This window comes from Phyllostomus discolor, chromosome 13, assembly GCF_004126475.2.
Source record: "Phyllostomus discolor isolate MPI-MPIP mPhyDis1 chromosome 13, mPhyDis1.pri.v3, whole genome shotgun sequence".
NCBI classification, from domain to species: domain Eukaryota; kingdom Metazoa; phylum Chordata; class Mammalia; order Chiroptera; family Phyllostomidae; genus Phyllostomus; species Phyllostomus discolor.
Window position 1 is genome coordinate 45,067,266 of NC_040915.2, and position 22,082 is coordinate 45,089,347.

Sequence of the window (22,082 nt, forward strand, 5' to 3'; positions counted from 1 at the left end):
GCTTCCCCATTGTTTGGCATTGAAGTAATTTATTGTTTTTTTTTAACTCGCATAACATTTCAATAAATATCTTTATGCACGTAGTATTTTTGTTCTTTTGAATTCTTTTCTTAGATGTCATGTACTTTTTTAAATGACAGGTGAAAAAACTGAATTCACTGGTATCTGAAAAGAAGTCAGCTCTAGCCCCAATTATAAAAGAACTACGACAGTTGCGTCAAAAGTGTCAAGTGAGTAAATTTGATATTGTGATACTTTTGGTATTTTATCTTGTTGAGATGTACTATATTGACATGATTCTGCAAAAAAGAATAATAAAGTTACCCGTAAAGATTTATCTTTGATTTATGCTACTTGTTTTGTTATAATTACTGGGCAGGGGGAGAAGGAAGAGTTTAAGCTGAAATCACAAGTGCAGCCAGATGACCTTTTTGCTTTAAATCATGCCAGAGCTGTAACTCTGAGGTTACATTCTTCTGTGGCCAGGTAAATCTCCACGCCTGCCAACGGGTGGTGACAGGTGAACTTCAGATTAATTGAACTTGCTTTGCTGGGGGGCAAACCATGACAGCTTACAAGTGGTGAAATGCCATTACTTGGAAGCTAATTCTGACCGTCGCTGTAAAGATAAACTGTGAGGCCCTGGCCAGGGGGCTCGGTTGGTTGGGGCGTGGCCCCGTACCCCAGAAGACTGCGCTCCCCTTCTTGGTTGGGGCACGTACCTGGGCTGCACGTTCGGGCCCTGGTCGGAGCGCTTACGGGAAGCAGCTGACTGATGTTTCTCTCTGTCTGTCTCTCTGTCTCTCTCTTTTTCCTTCTCTCTCTCTCTTCCCTTCCCCTCCTCTCTCTCTAAAATTAGTAAACGTACCCTTTGGTGAGGATCAAAAAAATAAAAAATAAAATTCTGCAGCATACCAAAAAAATATATTTTTTGCTGATCTGACCAAAAAAAAAGTATTATTTTGACTTATTCACACCAGATAGCTATCATTGTATTGGCTGCTATCATTTTTAATTTGAAAATCTAAAGCAGAAGAGGTCAGTGCTCCTGACTAAGTATTTAGGTATTGATTGCATGCTTTAAAAATTCCTGTGGCACGCTGGTTAAAAATAGCTCCGCTGGTAGCATCCTTGGGAAAGGCCCATAAGAACAGTATCCCCTGATGTGTTCTTGCATGTTCTGGAGTTTGTTGCCTTAAATATCTCAACGACAGCTTGACTGAGCATAAACTTCTTACATCACGCTTTCACTCCTTGAGGATTTTTAAAGTATAGCTCTACAGTCTTCTAGAGTTAAGTGTGTTGTGGAGAGATCTGAAGCCAACCTAGTTTTTCAGTGACGCGACCTTGAGAAGAATGTAGTTTTCGGTGGTTGAGCGCCGGGCTCTGCATGTGCGCGTCACAGCGGGCCTCCTGGCAGTGTGGTCTGGGCTGCGGGCGCACGGCACGCCGCCGTTCAGTGGGTGCGGGCTGCATCCGTCTGGCCGGGTGGCAGGGGCTCCGGAGGGTGGTGGATGTGAATGTGCTTATTGACATTGCTGAGCTGTACACTTCAAAACGGTTAAGGTGGTAGATTGTATGTGTATTTTACCACAATTTAAAAAAAGATTCAAGGTTTAAAAAAACTTCCTGATAAAAATTATTTGTTTTATCATTATTTTTTGACTCTCTATGCCTGGTAATACTTTTTGTCCAGGAGTCTTATTTTGTCTGCTATTCATGCAAATATGCCAGCTTTCTTACAATTAGTATTGCTTGGTATGTTTTTATTTCTGTTTACTTTCAGCTTCCTGTACCTTCATTTTTCTCTGTCTGTGTCTCACCAATAACATGTAGCTGGATTTGGTGTGGGTGTGTTTTCTTACATCCAGTGTGAGAATCTGTCTTTTAACTGGTTACCTTGGTCCTTTTTACTTTTACTCCTATTACTGGTACATTGGGATTGATGTCTCTTTGTACACCCTGTTTCCTGCACTTCTTCTTCGCTTCTTTGCTTCTGTCCTACCCTCCCTTGCACAAACCCTGCTCTCTTTTCTCTTCTTTCCCCCTATTTCCTTTCTATCTTCATCTAAGACTGCTTCCTCTTAAGTTTTTAACATCGATTTGCCTGGCTTCAGTCTGAAGTTAGTCAGCACCTCTCAGGCAGCACAGGGACCTTGGACTAATTTAACACCCCCGTCTGCTGCCTGTGTGTTGTCATCCTCTGTACTTTATTTCCATTTTACTTCTTCACCTCTAAAAGTGGTTGCCATGGCGGTCATTACCATTATAATTACTACTTCATACATCATTTCCTGCTTAGATTTATCCACATACTTGGCAGTTTTCATTGTTGCTCCTTGTATTTTAATCCTTCCTTCTGGATTCACTTTCCTTCTTCCTGAGATTAAATGTCCTTGTTTTGTTTTCTTTCAGTGTTTCTTTTAATAAAGAATCATTACTATAAGTAAATCATCTTTTTTCTTCTTCTTATGTAATGGCTTGGTCAGGAAAAGTTATTGCTTTCCAATTTCTTTTGTTGTGTTGAAGGGCCTGCCATCAGTTTAATTATCATTTCTTTTTATGTGATGTATTCCCTGTAATTGGTTTTAATATTTTGATCTTCGTCTTCAGTTAAACCCAGGCCCGACTGGTGCAGGCTGGCCTCAGAATGACCTCGGTGAGCGCTCTGCTCCTGGGTTCTCGGGTTGAAAACCAGTCTGGACTTACCGTGGGGTTTGGAGTTCTAACTTCCCACTCTGCACAGGCCTCGCACCTTGTCCTCCGCCCTGCTGGGACCTGGAATCCCTCTTGTCACCGAGACTGACAGTCCCCACCTCCCTTCGCCAAGGGGAGCGGGCCGCAGGGGGTCATCCTGTGTTCCTGGCCCTGCTGGTTCCTCTTCCTGGAGAGCTCAGCTCTGGGTCGGAAAGGGTGTTCACTCCACCTTACCGTGCATTGGTAGATACTTTTAGCATTCGTAGCTCAAGATGTTTCATTACAAGAAAGTTTGAAACTACTCAGAGAGGCCTGAGCTTGAACTCTGACACCTGCCCTGCAGTCTCATCCTTGGGAAGGCGCGCAGCCTCCCCGAACTGCCCTCAGGCGTCACGTGGGGAGACGGATGCCCACGGGAGTTGTTGTGAGATTTAGTCGTTGCCCAAGGTCGAGCTCGGACACCCTCTCAGGGCTCACAGAGTTCCACCCGGGCCCCTGACACAGCCCTCAGCCTCTTCTCACGCTTCCCGGCACACGCCAGTGTAATGAACTCCTTGTGCACCCTACAGTGTTCTCCTCTCCGGCTTCCAAGCCTCTATACATAGTGTTCCCTTCTTCCTGAACACCTCCTCCCCGTTCCCCTTCCCCCGACTCTTCTCACTGGTCCGCATACCTCAACTCAAACACCACGTTCTCCAGGAAGGAGTCCCCACCGGTCCCCGCGCCTGGGCGAGGTCCGGTGAGAGCCCCATTTACCCACCATAGCACCAGCAGCCTGTTTACTTGTCGGAACGTAACTTTCAGGGGAGAGTCTTTGGCTGTTTTGTTCACTGTTGTGTCCCAGCTCCTGACAAACAGCCTGGCACGCAGCTCAGTACATGGTGGCTATTGTTTTTATCAGCACCTTCATCTGTCATAATTCTCAAATGTCTGATTGTTGTATAAATAACTCTTAAGTATGCCAAGAGGCTTAGAGTTAAGTTACAAGACTAACAAGGGCATGCATTGTGTCAGAGCCACATTTTAGGCCTTTGTTTTTCACTTATTCAATCATTTGCCCTTTTTATACTAGGAGCTGACCCAGGAGTGTGAGGAAAAGAAATCCCAGTATGATAGCTGTGCAGCAGGCCTCGAAAGCAATCGGTCCAAATTAGAACAGGTAAGAAGACAGTTTTTACTTTAAAAATTTAGCAAAAACTGCCTGTGTAGGCATAGTTTCTCTGTACCAATGTCAAAAGATTCCTGAATCTTTTCCCTCCTGCCCTGAGTCTGTCTCCTAAGTTCCAGAGCTCTTTATTTCTTCAGGCGTGGTGCGTACCCCCCGAATTCTCCACCTGGACCACCGCCACCAAGTCCAGGCCCCGCCTGTCTTCCTAGGCCCCCGCAGTGCCCCGCCACCTGCTCGCCCCCTTCCACTCTTACCTCCCTACGGTTTAGCCTCCAGAGAGCAGCCAAAGAAACTGAATAACACTTAGGCCACCCTCCGGTGGCTTCCCGTGACGCGTAGACTCTGTAACTTCCAGACCGCGGTCCGCCAGGCCCCGCCTCCTCCTGGACTCACCACATCCGCGCGCTGGGCTTCTCGTCCGCGGGCTGCAGCCGTCCTGGCTGTCATCTTGTACTGCACACAGGCCAACCCTGCTTCCACCTCCGGGCTTGTCGTGCGCTCCTCCCTCTCCGGACACCCTGTCCCCAACGCTCTGCCTTGATCTCTCCTTTTCATCTTTCGGGTCTCAGCCTGAATGTCGCCTCTTCCTAGAGACCTGCTCCAGTCGCCCTGTCTGACGTTGCCCACTCAGTCGCGCCATCACATTCACAGTATTCCCCTTCCCAAAGGACCTTCGTTCTGTCTTTCCTCGTGACGTGTTTCCCCTCTCGAGTGAGAGCAGGGCTCCCTGCTGTGTCCCCAGCACTCAGCAGAGAGCGGGACGCAGCCTGGGTACCTAGTCAGTGAACGACTGTGCGTGTGGTTGCAGAGTGACGTGAGCCGCCCCTGAAAAGGTGGCCGCCTAGGCCGTGGTCACAGTGCACAAAGTCACGGCCGCGGCAGGGGGGCGCGCGACGGCGCTGCTTCGCCCGTGCGTGCGCGCGCGGCCGTCCTCTCTGCGCCGGACTGACTGCTCCTCGGGACGTCGCTCACCGGGAGCTTTCTGTCGCAGGAAGTCAGGGGACTCCGTGAGGAATGCCTTCAGGAAGAGAGCAGATACCATTACACAAACTGTATGATCAAGGTAAGACAAAGAAGGTGAGTCCGAACCGCTGCGGAGATTCTCCGGTACCGAGGCTCCGCCTAACGCTCGTCTCCCACCCAGAGCCTGGAGGTGCAGCTCTGCCGGGCCACGGAGGAGATGAGGGCCTACGTCTCCGCCGACCAGCAGGGGAAGAGAAAGGCCGTCAGGCAAGTGATTCCGTTGTTTTCATGTCGCGTTACCTGGTGTTCCCACCTTCACAAGGTTTATAAATAAAGTGAAATTGTAAAATGTAGAGCCCTTAAATAAGCAGGTGCTAAGATACTATTTAGGTGTAAGTCTCATTGAACATCTTCTGGATAGTCCAGCCCTGCTAGGTAAGTAGCAATATGCATAGTTTTCTCTCTTACTTGCTTAGTGTCTTTATTGTCACAAAAGATGTATATACCATAAAATTTGCTGTTTTGGCCATCTGAAGCATGCAGTTCAGTTGCATTAATTACACATTGTTGTGCATCCATCACAAGTATATGTTACCAAAACCTTTCATCGTCCCAGACAGAAACTCTTGTAATCATTAATATTTCCCCATTTTCCCTTACCCAGGAGTACACATAATTTGATAGTTGGTTTTCAATAAGTACTAAGGTTTGTCTATTTTTAAAGTCCCACGTGGCCTGGACTGTAGTCACCTGCCTGCTACTGGTGCAGTGCCAGCGGCTGCGTTTTAGCTGGGAACTATGGGGCTGCGGTGCCCAGTGTCCAGGCCGGGGAGGGTCTGCCTGTGCACCCCCCCCCTTCCTGTGGTGGTTTCTCACAATCACCGTTTGCAGCAGATGTAATAGACCAAGTGTTGCCTTAGAAATACACGTGTAGTTGAATTGCTATGTGTGATAAAATCCAGTAATTGTACAAGACACACTTTCTTTGTCCCTTAGCACACTTCACATGTTTTGCTTTTATTACCCGGTAAGAACTTGAAGTGTAGGATTCACATTTGTTCTAGATTGCAGTTGAGATTTTTAGTAGCATAAACTTTAATGTTACAAAAAGGAATCTAAGACATAGAATGTCTTGGCTGAGTCTAAATTTTTTTATACATGATGCACTGGAATGCAAACCACACTGAAGATATCCTATAAATAGAATATTTTATCTAATACTTCAACATGGTAAACATATTAAATGTGCTTATTCAGATTCTTCATTGAATGTAAACTTAACTCAATAAATCTATATGGTCAATGCTAATATTTCACAAATGTAAGAAGTTAATTTTGTTCTTGAAAAATAAAAAGTTTTTAAGTTAAGTTCCATTTCTTCAAAAGTTATTAATATGAATAGCCAAGAAGGAACTCTTCCTCCTGACCTGCTGGTTTTCTGAGTTTCCCAACCAGGCATCTTCTTCATCATTTTAACAATCGTCATAACCCTTCATCACTCCTCCCTCTCCCTATGGGAAGCTGTCGGGCCCCGCCTAGAGTGGTGCGCGATGAGAGTGTTACGGATGCTACGGGCGTAGCTACATTCATTCTCAGCTCACTGATACGTGCCTCGAGTGTGATTACTGATATAGACACAGTATTTGTTACTGTTATTCCATTTTCCACTGTTGTGGTACTTTCTGGTTAAGGCCAGAGGTCTAAGGAATCAGCTTGGTCTTGAAAGATCATTTGCAAATTTGAATCTTATTTAAAGAGGCAGCATGTTTTATTTCAAAGTACTGGAGAGGGACTGTCCAGTGTGTCTCGAACTTGATTTGTCCAGTTCCTAGTTTTGTGACCTTGAGCAGATCACTTCCTCATTGTCAAGTAAGGTAAACAGTGTGTAGCACTGAAGATCAAGTGCAATACGAAGTGTGCAGCAGGGTTTGGGAAATTATGAGCGTTCCTGGAGCCCGATGACCACTGTGTGTCCCGTGTCCTTCTGAGACCCCCGGGCGGGATGAGCGCTCCGTAATTGCCTCTGGAGCGGATTAAAAATGCGTGTCAGTGTCACGGGGGGAGAGCGTGAGCCTGTGGATTTCTCGACAGAGTAGAAATGGAAGTTCTAAAACGGACATTTCTCAGGCCTAGGGTAATAAACGAATTATTTCAAGTAACCCGAACTACAATCATGCCTTCTTCTTAAATCAGTGAGACATTTACTGTCTCACTCTTAGCTGTTGGTCACTGGAGCGCCGGAAAGGCAGACAGTGTGACGCAGTGTCTCCTGAGTTCTCAGGGCAAACTGGGGCTTCATCGGATCGTGTGTATTCCCTCACTGCTGTGCTCTGCCTTCACCTCAGCTCTGTGAGCACTCGGCCGCTTTGGATTGACATTCTCTCTATCCTGATCATGTTTACCTTCCTTTTTGCATAAATGTGGATCTTCCTTCGCTTAGACTTCCAGGATTTCTCTTTATAGCCTATGATTTCTTAGATTCTCCATTTTGTGTTAATTCCTTCTTAAGTAGTATAGTGTAGTTTGCACAGAAACATGGTCTCTTTCCACCCAAATTTGTGGTCTCAAGTGTCTCTCCACCCTCCAACCTTTGTCTTTGACACTTTAAACCTCACTTTCGGTGCCTGGCTGGGTGTTGTCCCGCCCCCCAGAAGGCTGCAGGTCCCCGCCCCCCCAGGCAGGGCGCGCACAGAAGGCAGTGAAGGCGGCCGAGTGGTGTCTCTCTCCCTGCCCCTCCCCTTCTTCTCTCTCTAAAAATCAGTAAACACGTCCTCAGGTGAGGATTAAAAGTAAATAAATAAATAAATCTCACTTTTTGTTTTAAGTAGTATTAAAATATAATTATACTTTTGTTTAAAAATATAACACAGTTATTTGTAGTTTTATCTTTACATTAAAATTTTACCCTTTTTTGAGATTACAAAAGAAACACTTATGAAACCAAAAACTGACCATTATGAAATGCAGTACACAAAAGTTGAAAGTAGTCCACATTGCTATGCCTCAGAAATGCCTAATATTGTGAATATTTTGGTGTACCTTATTCCATATTCTTTTCCCGTGCATTTGCTAGTGCGTGTGTGTGTGTTAGCAAATGCATGGGAATTTTTTTGTGTATATAAAAATAAAATTAAATGACACAATTTTTCTCTTCATAGTTTATCTAGAATTCTTTCCACCTTAGTGTTTATAGATCTACCTCATCCTTTTTTACAACTTTATGTTATTCCTCTAAACGGAGCACTATAGTTTATTTAGACATTTTCCCGTCTATTGGCTTCCGTTTGTTTGTAGTCTTTCACTGCTACAAACAATGGTGAAGTAAAGGTTTTTGTTTTTGTCTTTATAAAGTTACGAGTTTTCTGTAGGATCACTTCCTAGAATTGGAATTCCAGGTTAGATGCTATCTAGTGTTTGTTTGTTTGTTCGTTTTTTAACGTTTCTCCCTTTTGCAAACCTCCTCAAAAACAAAGTAATTTAAGCAAATGGGTTGCCATTGTTTTAGGGATAGATCAACCAGAAATAGTACTTAACATTTTAATTCCCTTAATTTCGTATGCGATGTTTTGCCTTTTTTCTCTTAAATTACTACTTACTCTAACTTACTTCTAAGAACTAAGAATGAGGAGAAAGAGTGTTTGATAATGGGTTTCCTCCTAACTCCAGTGCTCTGAATGTTCTGTTTAATACATTTGATAGGTATGTTAATTTACAATTTAGTTGTGTGATAAAATTATTGCTGCAAATTGAGACTTAATCACTATGCTGGCTCTCCAGGGAACAGTACACCAAAAATATTGCTGAGCAGGAGAACCTCGGAAAGGTAAGAGTGTGTTATTTATTTTTCAGATGTGTCCAATTTGTACATAGTTATGACATTGTCCTTCTTTTTTAAAGGTTTAGTACAAAAACAGAAAAATAAATAAATAATATATATGTATGTAGTTTAGTACAGTTTCAAAGGGAAATTGGTTCCATCTTAATCCCTTTCGAAGATGAAGATTCTTTCTTAGGAATTTAGTTTTATAAAAGAGAAAAAAACAACTTTAAATAAAAAGCATTCATGAGAAGTTTCTGCATAACAAACAAAAATGCCCCATGTAATGAACTACCAAGTTTTCAGATTATTCTCAGATATCTCTGTGAGGTGAGTATAAATATACTTATCTATTTTATTTAATAAATACAAGCTCTTACTTTGAGCCAGGCACTGGTCTAAGCCCTCTGCCAACATTGATTCGTTTAATACAAATCATCAAAAAAACTCGAGCCATTCAGCAGCCTCCCTGTGTCAGTCTTTGGGGAGGGTCCCAGAAGGTGGGGACGTGTGACGAGTCCTGTTTTCTCAGTTCTCTGAGCCACTGCAAGTAGGAGAGGTGCTAGGGAGTCCGCCAGGACTCTAATGACCAGCTGATTGGTTCTCCTGATGAAAGCTCTGACGCTCCCTTTTTAAAAAAGCCCCTGCCGTGTATTTATCAGCACCTCAGGACTAGTCGCTGAGTAGGCTGGCTTCAGTCCTCAGGTTGTGGTTTTGTCCAGAAGCCTGTGTCCAGCACTGTGGAGTTGCTTTTCTCATATTGAAACTGAAATAGGTAGATTAAAATTTTAATTAAATTATCTACATGAGTTCCGAGATCATTCTCAATTATTTTAAGTCCATGTTGCGTAGTGCAGGTTAACTGCACTTCATCATACATCATTTTATCTGTTTCTTATTTAGTTTCCCTGTTGAAAATTGAGGTTAAGATTTTACCAGTTTTTCACAAAAGTGTCAAGTTTATAGCATCCTAGTCGGGGATCGTTTAGCTTCAGTTTTCCTTTTAAAATACTGACTCTGTATGGGTGCCTAGTTTCATTGTTTAAATATTCTTGAGTCTGCAGTGTGGGAATGATTAAATATACCTTGAAGTCTGTCCGTTCTGAAAATACAAATGAGAAACATAGCTTTGCTTTCATCCTAATACATTGTGTAGTAAAGCTATTGGTCTGACTCAGAAATTGATGAGGGCAAGATTATTCATCTTTATTTACCTTTTCTGGTTTGAATAATTACTACAAAATACATGTGTCTGTACTTCTACATAACAGCTGAATTGACTCCTATAAACCTGTAGTAATACTATTAAGGTGAACTCGAAAACAGTGGAGTAATTGCTAAACAGACTTCTTGGAGTTTTTTAAAGAAAGGCTTTTAGAAACGCTTTATTGTGGAAGACTTCGAGCCCACGTGACAAGTAGAGGGGGCGGTGGGACCCTCGCCCAGCTTCAGTAACCGGCCTGTGGCCGGTCCTGTGTTTCCCGCGTGGTCCCACCGTTACCCCACCCCAAATCGTTTTTAGGCGAATCTCAGCGATCTTATTTTTTTTATGTGGTCGAATTTCAGCATGTATCATAAAGACTCCTTTTGAACATAACTGCAATACCATTATCATGCCAAAAATAATTTAACAATAATTGCATAATACCTAATACCCAGTGTTCCAGCTTCACCAGTTGTCTCACAATTGCTTAATGTTTTATTTGTTCAAATCAGGATTCTAATTGGAGTCCATACATTGTTATTAGTTGATATATCTCTTAAGTGTCCTTTTCTCTAGGTTACTCCTCCATCTTTTTTCTTTGTAATTTATTTCCTGCAGAACGTCGGGGGAGGTGGGGAAACCCGGTGGGTTTTGTACTGAGGGGTGTCCAGCATCCTGAACTTTGGTGATGACATTCTTGTGGTGTCAGTTAATATGTTCCTCTGTCCCCAGTATGTTGTGTGAATTGGTAATTCGGTATAGAGACTTAGTTAAATATGATTTGACATTTGGGAAGCACACTTCTTAAGCAATAAGGTGCGCTTCTACCAGGAGGCTTTTTGTAGTGTTGGCAGCCATTGATGATTGTGTCCTAGACCCAGTACCCATTAGAGATTGCAAAGTGATAACATTCTTTTTTTTAAGATTTTATTTATTTTTAGAGAGGGAAGGGAGGAAGAAAGAGAGCGAGAGAGAAACATCAATGTGCGGTTGCTGGGGGCTGTGGCCTGTAACCCAGGCATGTGCCCTGACTGGGAATCGAACCTGCGATGCTTTTGGTTCACAGCCCGCACTCAATCCACTGAGCCACACCAGCCAGGGCAAAGTGATAACATTCTAATTAGGTTGTTCCATTTTCATTTATTGGCCGGAATAGTTCTGTAAAGAGCAACTTCTTGCCAACTACTTAGCTACCATAAGGTACAGTTCATATAAGAAAGGCAGGATAACTGCTTGATTTGCTTATTTACTAGTTTTCAAAATGATGAATTGATCCTTTATCATCCTTCAAAAGTATCTTTATGACTTGTAGATTTAATATATTTGATGTTTCAATCTATTGCAATTATTATTCCTATCCAATTGCCTCATGTTTGGCCAGTGGAAGTTGTTGAATCCTTTTGAAAGAATTCTATTAATAGACTTTGATGGCTTTTTTATTTTCTGGTTAGACAGAATGTTCCAGGCTCATCTGTACATTTCTGTCCCAAACCTGGAGTCAACCATTTCTCTACAAAGTGTTCATCTGTTCTCTCTATGATTTGTGAAGAAATGTCCATTATATCAATGCAAGTACATGAAAAATAAAAGAAACGTTAAAACTGACTTCTCCATTTTATCAGAAAAATTGAGTTCACCTGCGCCTTATTCCTTTCCTGTAATAAAATGGAATGGCATGCCGTACCGAAAGGAAAAAAGAAATAATCTAAAACTTCAAGACAAACAGAGGACAGACCTAGCCGTGCACGGTGATGGCAGCCTGCGTCTTGCAACCCAGCACAGCGTGGGCCTTCCCGGACCTCCCCGAGCCGCCGGGGTTCTGAAGCTCGGCCTGCCCCTACTGCCCCGGCGCACTCTGCCGTGTACCTTCCCCTGCGCTGTAGCAGCCCCCTTCCCGAGAACAGCCAAATCTCTGACAAGTATTTTTGTACATTGCAACTGTCAACAAAATAACACAACTGTATTAAATGACAGTAACATAAAAAATAAATTAGAGCCCTGGCTGGCATAGCTCAGTGGATTGAGCGCGGGCTGCGAACCAAAGTGTCGCAGGTTCGATTCCCAGTCAGGGCACATGCCTGGGTTGCAGGCCATGACCCCCAGCAACCGCACATTGATGTTTCTCTCTCTCTCTCTCTTTCTCCCCCCCTTCCCTCTCTAAATATAAATAAATAAAATCTTTTTTTTTTTTAAAGATTACTTTTTTTAAAGATTTTATTTATTTATTTTTAGAGAGGGAAGGGAGGGAGATAGAGAGAGAGAGAGAAACATCAATGTGCGGTTGCTGGGGGTCATGGCCTGCAACCCAGGCATGTACCCTTGGCTGGGAATCGAACCTGGGACACTTTGCTTCCCAGCCCACGCTCAATCCACTGAGCTACGCCAGCCAGGGCTAATAAAATCTTAAAAAAAAAATAAATTATATACTAAAGTCAGTCACAGTCAAAAGGTAAAGGTTTCAAACACACATGGTTGTGAAGCAAATTAAACTTAATTGTGTCTAACGTAGTGCCCACACCCTCCCTTTAAATAACCTTTATAGGTTGTTAGGATATTTGACAAGGAAATTATTCCAGTAATACAAGAAAAGTGCCCTGGCTGGCGTAGCTCAGTGGATTGAGCGCGGGCTGTGAACCAAAGCATCGCAGGTTCGATTCCCAGTCAGGGCACATGCCTGGGTTGCAAGCCACGGCCCCCAGCAACCGCACATTGATGTTTCTCTCTCTATCTCCCTCCCTTCCCTCTCTAAATATAAATAAATAAAATCTTTTTTAAAAATTAAAAAAAGGAAAGCTACAGTTTATGTAGCAATTCAATCTTAAAATCATGCTCAGAACTTGAAAAATTCTTTTTTTTTTTAGCTTAGAATAACAAATTTATTTTTTTATTTTTTTAAATATATTTTATTGAGTATGCTATTACAGTTGTCCCATTTCCCCCCTTCTCTCCCCTCCACCCTGTACCCCCCTCCCACCCACATTTCCCCCTTTAGTTCATGTCCATGTGTCATACTTACGAGTTCTTTAGTTTCTACATTTCCTGTACTATTCTTGCCCTCCCCCTATCTATTTTCAACCTACATTCTATGCTACTTATTCTCTATACCTTTTCCCCCTCTCTCCTCCTCGCCCCCCCCTGCTGCTAACCCTCCATGTGTCCTCCATTTCTGTGGTTCTGTTCCTGTTCTAATTGTTTACTTAGTTTCTTTTGGTTTTGCTTTAGGTGTGGTTGTTAATATTTGTGAGTTTGCTGTCCTTTTACCATACATGTCTTTTCTTTATCTTCTTTTCTTAGATAAGTCCCTTTAGCATTTCATAAAATAAGGGTTTGGTGATGATGAACTCCTTTAACTTGACCTTATCTGAGAAGCACTTTATCTGCCCTTCCATTCTAAATGAGAGCTTTGCTGGATAGAGCAATCTGGGATGTAGGTCCTTGTCTTTCATGACTTGGAATATTTCTTTCCAGCCCCTTCTTGCCTGTAAGGTCTCTTTGGAGAAATCAGCTGACAGTCTGATGGGAACTCCTTTGTAGGTTACTGTCCCCTTACCTCTTGCTGCTTCTAGAAAAATTCTTTATCTGACTTCTCTTGTTTTAGTTTATGAGGAAAAAAATATTTGTTTTAAGATACTTTATTTGTAACATAGACTTAAATAGATGTATTTGCATCCAGGTATTGTGTCAAAAATTGCTGGTTATATTTAAATTCTATTTTCTTAATTCTGTTTTGTTCCCTATTGCTGTCTGCTCTTACCTTTGCTCTGGTTAGCCGAGGCTGGGGAGGGCAGTTTTCAGTAAGTGGTTTGAATCTGGGCCTCCGCGTAGTTTAGCCTCTGATGTGGGCAAAAGTATCGCCTACTGGCCTTCTCATCCGTGTCCTTAGATCAGCTGTCAGCTCCGCTGTGTTCTGAAAGAGGAGAAGATGGGGCTGCTTCTGCATGGGCTGCTCCCGTGTCTCTCCTTGCTCTTCTGTCTTTCCCGGTGCCCTCCCGCACGCAGGGCCAGCGCGTCTGTCACACCGGTCCTCGCGCGCACACTCGCGTCTTCTCGGTTTCCCTCTTCCCTCCCTCCTTCCTCTCCGGCCTCACACGGCCTCTCACTGCGCGCTCCCCTCCGTTCAGTCACCCCTCCTCAGTTAGTCATAATGTAGACCCAAAGGGCCTTTCTGCAATTTATTGAAATTTTTTATTAAAGATTTTATTTTATTTTTTGAGAGGAGGGAGGGAGAAAGGGAGAGAAACATGGGTGTGTGAGAGAAACATCTGCTGGTTGTGTTTTGCACACCCGCAACTGGTGATCTGGCCTGCCGCCCAGGCATGTGCCCTGACCAGGAATTGAACCAGTGGCCTTTCGGTTTATAAGCCAACCACTGAGCCATACCAGCCAGAGCTGAAATTTTTTCTTATTCCTGTTTATAATTGTAGAGTCAGTGAGTAGAAGTTTTGGTAGGTGGAACCCTATAGGCTAACAAAAACAATTCTAAAAAGGATTTGGGTCTATTTAATAGTGTACTTTAAAAAAAATCACTAGATCTTCTCCCTTAGAAATATATACATGCAGTTTGATTTTGGGGGACGTGCATAGAGCATATACTGAGTCGGGAAAGAATATACCATTTAATAATAATAGCATAACATGATAGTTTATCATGTATTTTTATATCTTTTCTGTCATGTGAAAAAAAACTCATAAGGCAGATCCTTTTATAAGTGTCCCCTCTTATTAGCCTTAATCGACCATTTAGAAAACTAAAGTTCAGAGAAATTAAGTGCCTTACTTAGAGCTTGTGGCAAAACCAAGGTTGAAACACAAGTCATCTGATTCCCAAAATCTGCATTCTTTGTTTCTCCGCCGTGGTTCTGTTCCATCTTCCGGAGTCCCTCCCCCCTCCCCCTCCTTTTCTTTTATATATGTGTTTTCACTTACTTTCATTGTTGACACTGTTACAGATGCCCCCATTTCCCCCTCTTTGCCCGCTTCTCCCCAGCCCCCACCTGCCCTCCCTCTGGCCAGCACCACACTGTCGTCTGCGTCTGTGGCTTATGCATTTGTGTTCTCTGCCTGATCCTTTCTTTTCTATTGTTCTGTTCTTTTTTTAACTTCAGGTTGTCCTGCATCTACCATAAATGTAATTCACTTGTATAATCTTAGTTTTCATACATCATAGAAGAACCTGGTTTGCTTAACTATTCGTTCATCGGTTGTACAAAGCGTATCATATTCTTTTGATTATGGCAATAGAAGTAAACCCCTGTAAGTGAAATTTAATTATTATTATTTTTTTTTGTAATAGAAACTTCGGGAAAAACAAAAAGCCGTACGAGAAAGTCATGGTCCGAATATGAAGCAAGTGAAAATGTGGCGTGATTTTGAGCAGTTGATGGAATGTAAGAAACAGTGCTTTCTGAAGCAGCAAAGCCAGACTGCCATCGGTCAGGTAACTCAGGAGGGAGGCGAGGACCGGCTGGTGCTCTGAGCGTCTGTCCTCACGCAGGGCTGGAGCCGGCTCGGGCGCAGCGAGCCGAGCTGTAGGCAGACTCCTGGGATGTAGCTCTTTTCCTGAAAGGGGTTTATACGCCTCGCACTTTCAGATCAGCCATTCCCTGTGACGTTTTCCTGAAAAATAACGTTAAGGCAGGTTTAGGTTTTAAAGGGTTTTTTTTAAATACGAAAAAAAATGGCTTTTAGTTCTGCTTAGTTTAAACATTAGTGGTATCTTCTGAGTTTTATGAGACAGGCGACTAAGTTTACTGTCTGAAAATGTAAACATATGTCCGTTAAGAAACAAGTAGTTTTTTAAAAATATAATAACCCAATGGCTTAATGTTTTTCTTAATCTTTTTTTAACTTTAGAAGAATCTTTTAGGAACTAATATCTCTTGTTTTGAAGAAACATTTATCTGAAGTTCAGCAATTCCTACAGTTTCACTTCAGTTTCTTTTTCTTCTGTAAAATTCAAGAACATTTAATATTTCGAGTAACATCTTTGTTCTATTTGTATTGTCTAAGGCAAATAAAAGTTGGTATACATATCCTGGCTGTTTGTTTAAAAGTTATATAGTGTTAAACTTTATTTTTTAAATAACTATTCATATTATAATAATGTATTAAATTTAAGGATTATTGCTTATTTTCACCAAAAATCTAAAATAGTATTTAGGTCTTGGGGACTGTTAATTTAAGTATAAAAATTGTCATAAATGTTGATGTTATCATGTGCTAAAAAGTTAGCACAGGATTCCAGGTAAAATTCAAGAGTTCAGAGTGCTTCTAGTCTCTGCTTCGTTTGGACAAGGTACGTGAAGATTTAATTTTTCTTTCAAGAAAGATAATAAATTTATATGCTATCATTTGCTTCATTTAAGTTTGCAGATACTTTTCAAAATGTTTTTCCTTTATATTTGAAAACTCAAACCTCATTGTTAGCATGTTTATCTTCAGTTAGTTAGGTTTTTCTAGCTATCCTGGGAAAAAAATTAATGAAGAGAATTGTTTCTACCCTGTGCAAAACATACAAGCTGGACTGTGGCTTTGGATCTTTGTTCCCAAGTGTAACCTACTCATAATTTTTGTTTGAAAGCCTCTTTCTTAGTAATCAGGGAAACTTACTAGCATGGAGATTATTCTAGAAGCTGCCACAAGAAGAGTCAGGATCCAAGGAAGAACTTACCAAGAGGGTGTCGAAGGAAACCTCTTTTAACAAATCTTAAGAAAAAAAGCATTTCATTGTTACTTAAATGGTGTGAGTCTGGTCCTGGGCTTCCTTCAGCCTCCTTGTGAGCAAACCTCAACCACCCGCCTTCTCGTTGGCGCCTTTAGATCAGCTGTTACGTCTACCGCGGCCTGAGAATACGGGCTGTTTCACTGCATGGAAACAAACCCTTCCTAACTCAGTACTCAGTTTTGAGCACTCAGGTGCGTGTGCGTTCAGCGTTGGCCACTGGCTTGTTGTCGTTAAGCCCGGGGTAAGCGACGTTCCTTTACCCAGGGTGGGAATTCCTTCGCGGGCGTTTGAAAAGGACGAGATACATTTTATAGGGCAGCATTGTATTTACCAGAGGAAAGTCAGCTTGTAAGATTATTAAGCCTAGTATTTAATAGTGTTTAGCCTTTGTTACCTTTGGTGCTCTTCTAATTTTTAAAATTGTTAATGACAGATACTCAGAGGAATGCTTTTGAATATCGGTAGCCACTTTATCCCACACAGAAAGCAAGTAGAGGAAATACTAAGGCAGCTTTCAACATTACTTTGTTAACTGAAGCAGAACATTATTATTACTTCAAGAAAAGCAAACTGAAAAAAACTAAAAGTACCAAGTTATTTATAGTTTTTATGTAACGTTGGACATTCAGTAATGCAGCTTCGTGGGTTTTGTGCAGTGATTTTCCACTCCTTTCAGGATCTGATTGAAACATTAAAAATCTCACAGTTTTTGACAGCTGGCGCTAACAGAAGAGCTTATTACATTTTTCCTTCAGGACCGATACTCTAGCTGGCTGGTTGATGAGAGCACTTAATCGTTTTGGAAAATAATCTGCCTTCCACATGGGGGCCCAAATAAAGGAGAAAAATGTAGCCTGTGAAACCCGCTCCTGCGCTCGGAGGCCGCCTCCTCCGAGGACCCGGTGTCGCCGGGGCCAGCTGTGCCCACTGCACGTCCCAGAGGCCCCGCCGGTCTCGTCTTCCGCCTTAGTGGGGGAAGTAATCCCAGGTTAAAGGTTGTCCTTTAGGAAGAATTTTATCATGGGATGACGTCTTTTCTGTTACAAATCTATTAACAACTAAATCCAAGATCATGGATTTCCCAGGTTCAGAGTATGTACCAGAAGGGTCTTAGAGCATTGTTGAAAGGCATATGGAATCGAACCAGATCTCAGGAAGTTGCGGAACACTAACTTTCTTCTTTAGATTAATACGTCCTATCATTTTGCTTTAATTCAACAGGCAACAGTAAAAAAAATAAGCTGTTTCATTAAACTATCAAATAAATCAAGGTGTATTATTCTGCCTAATTAGTTTATATAACATATAAATATTTTTGAAAATTTTCAGCTCTGTGAATTTTTAAAGCGTGCTTGTTTCTTAAGCTAGCATGAACAGAGTGATTTGAGTAAAATAAGAGACTGAATGTGTTGCTCAAACTAAAAATATATAAATTTGCAGAATTCTTCCAAATTAAATTTGAAGCATGCACAAATGGGTAGCTTGTCAAAGCTGTCTTTCCAAAGGCAAAATCAAGTTTGTGTTGAAAACTGACTTTGGTCCTGACTGGTGTAGCTCAGTGGATTGAGCACTGGCCTGTGAACTGAGGGGTCGTGGGTTCTATTCCCAGTCAGGGTGCGTGTCTGGGCCACGGGCCAGGTCCCCAGTTGGGGGCGTGCGAGAGGCAGCCGATTGATGTCTGCCTTGCACATGCTGTTTCTCTCCCTCTTTCTCCCTCCCTCCCCCTCACTCTAAAAATAAATAAAAACCTTTTTTAAAAAAAGAGAAAAATGACTTTGTATGGAGATGTGTGTCTCAGAGAAATCTCCTTGTCTTACACAGGCATTCATTCACCCAACACCAGTGACTAATGAGTGGGAATCAAAGGCCTGTTTCCACAAAGGGTTCTGGGCGCCCACATCACTCCTGCTGCTTGGCAGGGGGGAGCGTTCAGCCCCAGGGAGTGGGTAACTCGCATTACACTCGGTTATGTCAGTAGCTTCTCCGTTGTGGTGGTGAATGTGAGCTCTAGATTACATGTACTGAAAATGCTTTTTTTTTTTTAACAATCCATGGCAGCTAGGAGAGAAGTAAAACTGCATTTTTATTGACTGTGTAAATGTTTCTCCCCCTCCCTTTTCTTTCAATGAAAGCCGTTTCGCTGGAGCTGCTTGCCCCGGGGCAGGCAGGCCGCAGGTGGGCGTTTTCGCCGGGAGAGGGTCGAGGCGCGTTGTTCTGAGTGTGTTCTCAGTGTTTGCCCTCCCGTCGTGAGACGGCCTGACAAAGAGAAGGTTGGCCGTGACTGTCCTTTGGTCGTGTCCCACTCTTGCCAAAGAAATCCAAGACTAAAACACAGAATCCAGGCGAGTGTGCTAACAAGGACTTGGGCACACACACGCTTTCTGCTCTCGTGCTCCCTCTTTTGGCAAACTGGAAGTCCTTCCTCGGCAAACACGTCATTTCACAGTTTCCTTTCTAGAATGGCTCAGGCCTGAGTCACCGAACTTGCTTTACTCCTGTGGCAGCTCACTCTTCGGAACACGGGAGGAAATTCAAGATCCCTGCTCTTCAGGGACAGTGTTCGTCCCCCGCCCAGTGCAGGGCGTGCCAGCGGTTCCCGGCACAGCTGCGGCTGCTCGGCCCGCACCAGGGGGTACCTGGTGAGCAGTCACGGAGTCGTGGGGCGCAACCTCAGAGTGATTCACGTCGTCCCTGATTCGAGTGGGGACTGGGAAGGATCTCTTCCAGCCTCCCCGCACAGTGCCGGGACCAGTACGGCAGCGCCGGTAGCAGATCGCTCCCCAGCCTCGGTAGAGTGAGCGCAGCGTGGCTCACGTGTCCTGAGGGAGCCTGTTCCGTTGTTAAAGAGTACAGTCTGATGCCTTTCTCGGTCCTGAAAGTGGAGCACACTTCCAGAGAAAGAAAAAAATATTTTCTTAATCCTCCTCTGAGGATATGTTCATTGATTCTTGAGAGAGACAGAGAAACATCGATCAGTTGCCTCCTGCTTGTGTCCTGACCTGGGATCAAACTCATGACCTAGGTATGTGCCGTGACCAGGAATCGAACCCACAACCTTTTTGGTGTACCAGATGAGGCTCCAGCCAACTGAGCCACCCAGCCAGGGCAGGAAGAAAAAACTTTTTAAACAGCAGTTAGGCAAAGCAAGATCGAACAAACTTGATTGCCTGTAGCTTTGTGATCGTAATAATCATAACTGTGATCGTGATGATGACAGTGCCAGCAGCCAACCCATTACTGAGCACTTAAGGTGCACCAAACACTGTCCTGAGTGCTTCCTGTGTAACCACTAATATAACTCTCACGGTAAGTCTGTAAGGTACAGACAGTTATTCTCATCTTATAAATGAGTGACCTGAGGCAAAGAGCGGTGTCCACAGTGTCACACAGCTAGTAACTGTGGCAGAGCCAGGACCTCAGACCAGTGCCCTTAACTTCCGCGCCGGGCTGCAGTGTGGTCCACACCCGTACTGGCTGTGTGTATGCAAACAGGCTGATGGCCATTTATGAACGATAATATGTGTGAAAGTATTTTTAATGCTGCTTATAATTCTTTTTTATGTATTCAGTTACTATGCTTGAAGAAGAAACTTTATTGCTAAGTAATTACAATTAAACTCAACCAACCAGATGAGGGAATTATAATAAAAATGAATGTCAAGGACTTCTGGCCAAGATAGAAGGGTAGGTAGACACAGTGTGCCTCCTCACATAACCAAAAGAAGGACAACAAATTTAAAAACAAAAAAACCAGAACTGACAAAATCAAACTGTATGGAAGTCTGACAACCAAAGAGTTAAGGAAGAAACATTCATCCAGACTGATAGGAGGGGTGGAGATGGGCAGCCAGGGCAGAGAGGACTCTCAGCAAGGCGGAGACTGGAGGACCGGGCGGTCCCATGTTTGTGTGCATATAAACTGGGAGGAACAACTGGGGAGCGAGAGACTGAGCAACCCAGGGTTCCAGCTCAGGGAAATAAGGCCCCAAAACCTCTGACTGAAAACACCTGTGGGGGTGGAGGCGGCAGCAGGAGAAACTTCCAGCCTTACAGGAGAGTCTGTTGGAGAGACCCACAGAGTCCTTGAATGTGCATAAACCCACCCACCTGGGAATCAGCACTGAAAGGGTCTGATTTGCTTGTGGGTATCAGGGGAAGTGACTGAAAGCCAGTCAAGAGTTGAGCAAGTGGCATTATTCCTTCTCGGACCCCTCTCCCATGTACAGCGTCACATCCCAGTAGCATGTGGGTTTTGAGACCCTGGTGAACACTTAAGGCTCTGCCCCTTAGTATATAACAGGCACACCCAGACAAAAAATATGGTCCAAATGAAAGAACAGATCAAAGGTCCAGAAAAAATACAACTAAGCAATAAAGAGATAGCCAACCTATCAGATGCAGAGTTAAAACACTGGTAATCAGGATACTCACAGGATTGGTTGAGTATGGTCACAAAATAGAGGAAAAAGTGAAGACTCTGAAAAGTGAAATAAAGGAAAATGCACAAGGAACCAACAGTGACAGGAAGGAAACTGGGACTGAAATCAACAATTTGGACTGGAAGGAAGAAAGAAACATTTAGCTAGAACAGAATGAAGGAACAAGAATTCAAAACAAAAAAAAAATGAAGAGAAGCTTAGGAACCTCTGGGACAACTTTAAATGTTCCAACATCTGAATCATAGGGGTGCCAGACGGAAAAGAGGAAGACCAAGAAATTAAAAACTTATTTGAACAAATAATGATGGAGAACTTCCCCAATCTGGTGAAGGAAATAGACTTCCAGAAAGTCCAGGAAGTTCAGAGAGTCCCAAAGAAGTTGGACTCAAGGAAGCACACACCAAGGCACATCACAATTACATTACCCAAAATTAAAGAGAAGGAGAGAATCCTAGAAGCAGCAAGAGAAAAGGAGTTCCCATAAGACTGTCAGCTGATTTCTCAGAAGAAACCTTACAGGCAAGAAGGGGCTGGAAAGAAGTATTCCAAGTAAGGAAAGGCAAGGACCTACATCCAAGATAGCTCTATCTAGCAAAGCTTTCATTTAGAATGGAAGGGCAGATAAAGTGCTTCCCAGATAAGGTCAATTTAAAGAAGTTCATTATCACCAAACCCTTATTATATGAAATGTTCAAGGAACTTAAAGAAAGAAGATGATAAAAAATATGAACAGTAAAATGACAACAAACTCACAACTATCAACAACCGAACCTAAAAACACAAAGTAAACAAACAACTAGAACAGGAACAGAGCCACAGAAATGGAGATCACATGGAGGGGTTTCGGGGGACAATGGGGAAAAGGTACAGGGAATAAGAAGCATAAATAGTAGGTACAAAATAGACGGGGAGGTTAAGAATAGTATCGGAAATGTAGAAGACAACTTACATGTACAACCCAAGGACATGAATTGAGGATGCGGGGAATGCTGGTAGGAGGAGGGGTGCAGGGTGGAGGGGAATAAAAGGGGGAAGTGGAGCAACTGTAACAGCATAATCAAAACATTAAA

The 22,082-nt window shown here is 43.0% G+C and overlaps 1 protein-coding gene across 4 annotated transcripts in view; it reads left to right on the forward strand.

The window, feature by feature from the left end:
- Nucleotides 1-15,886, forward strand: part of IFT81 (intraflagellar transport 81) — a 137,747-nt gene extending 121,861 nt beyond the window's left edge. For all 4 annotated transcript variants that reach the window (XM_036014669.1, XM_036014668.1, XM_036014670.1 and 1 more), the window contains 6 exons: nt 141-230; nt 3,770-3,856; nt 4,857-4,928; nt 5,010-5,095; nt 8,606-8,651; nt 15,143-15,886. In XM_036014669.1, the coding sequence (XP_035870562.1) occupies nt 141-230; nt 3,770-3,856; nt 4,857-4,928; nt 5,010-5,095; nt 8,606-8,651; nt 15,143-15,325 (564 nt within the window). In that variant the 3' untranslated portion in view covers nt 15,326-15,886. The remainder of the gene's footprint in view (nt 1-140; nt 231-3,769; nt 3,857-4,856; nt 4,929-5,009; nt 5,096-8,605; nt 8,652-15,142) is intronic.
- Nucleotides 15,887-22,082: the final 6,196 nt, after the last annotated feature.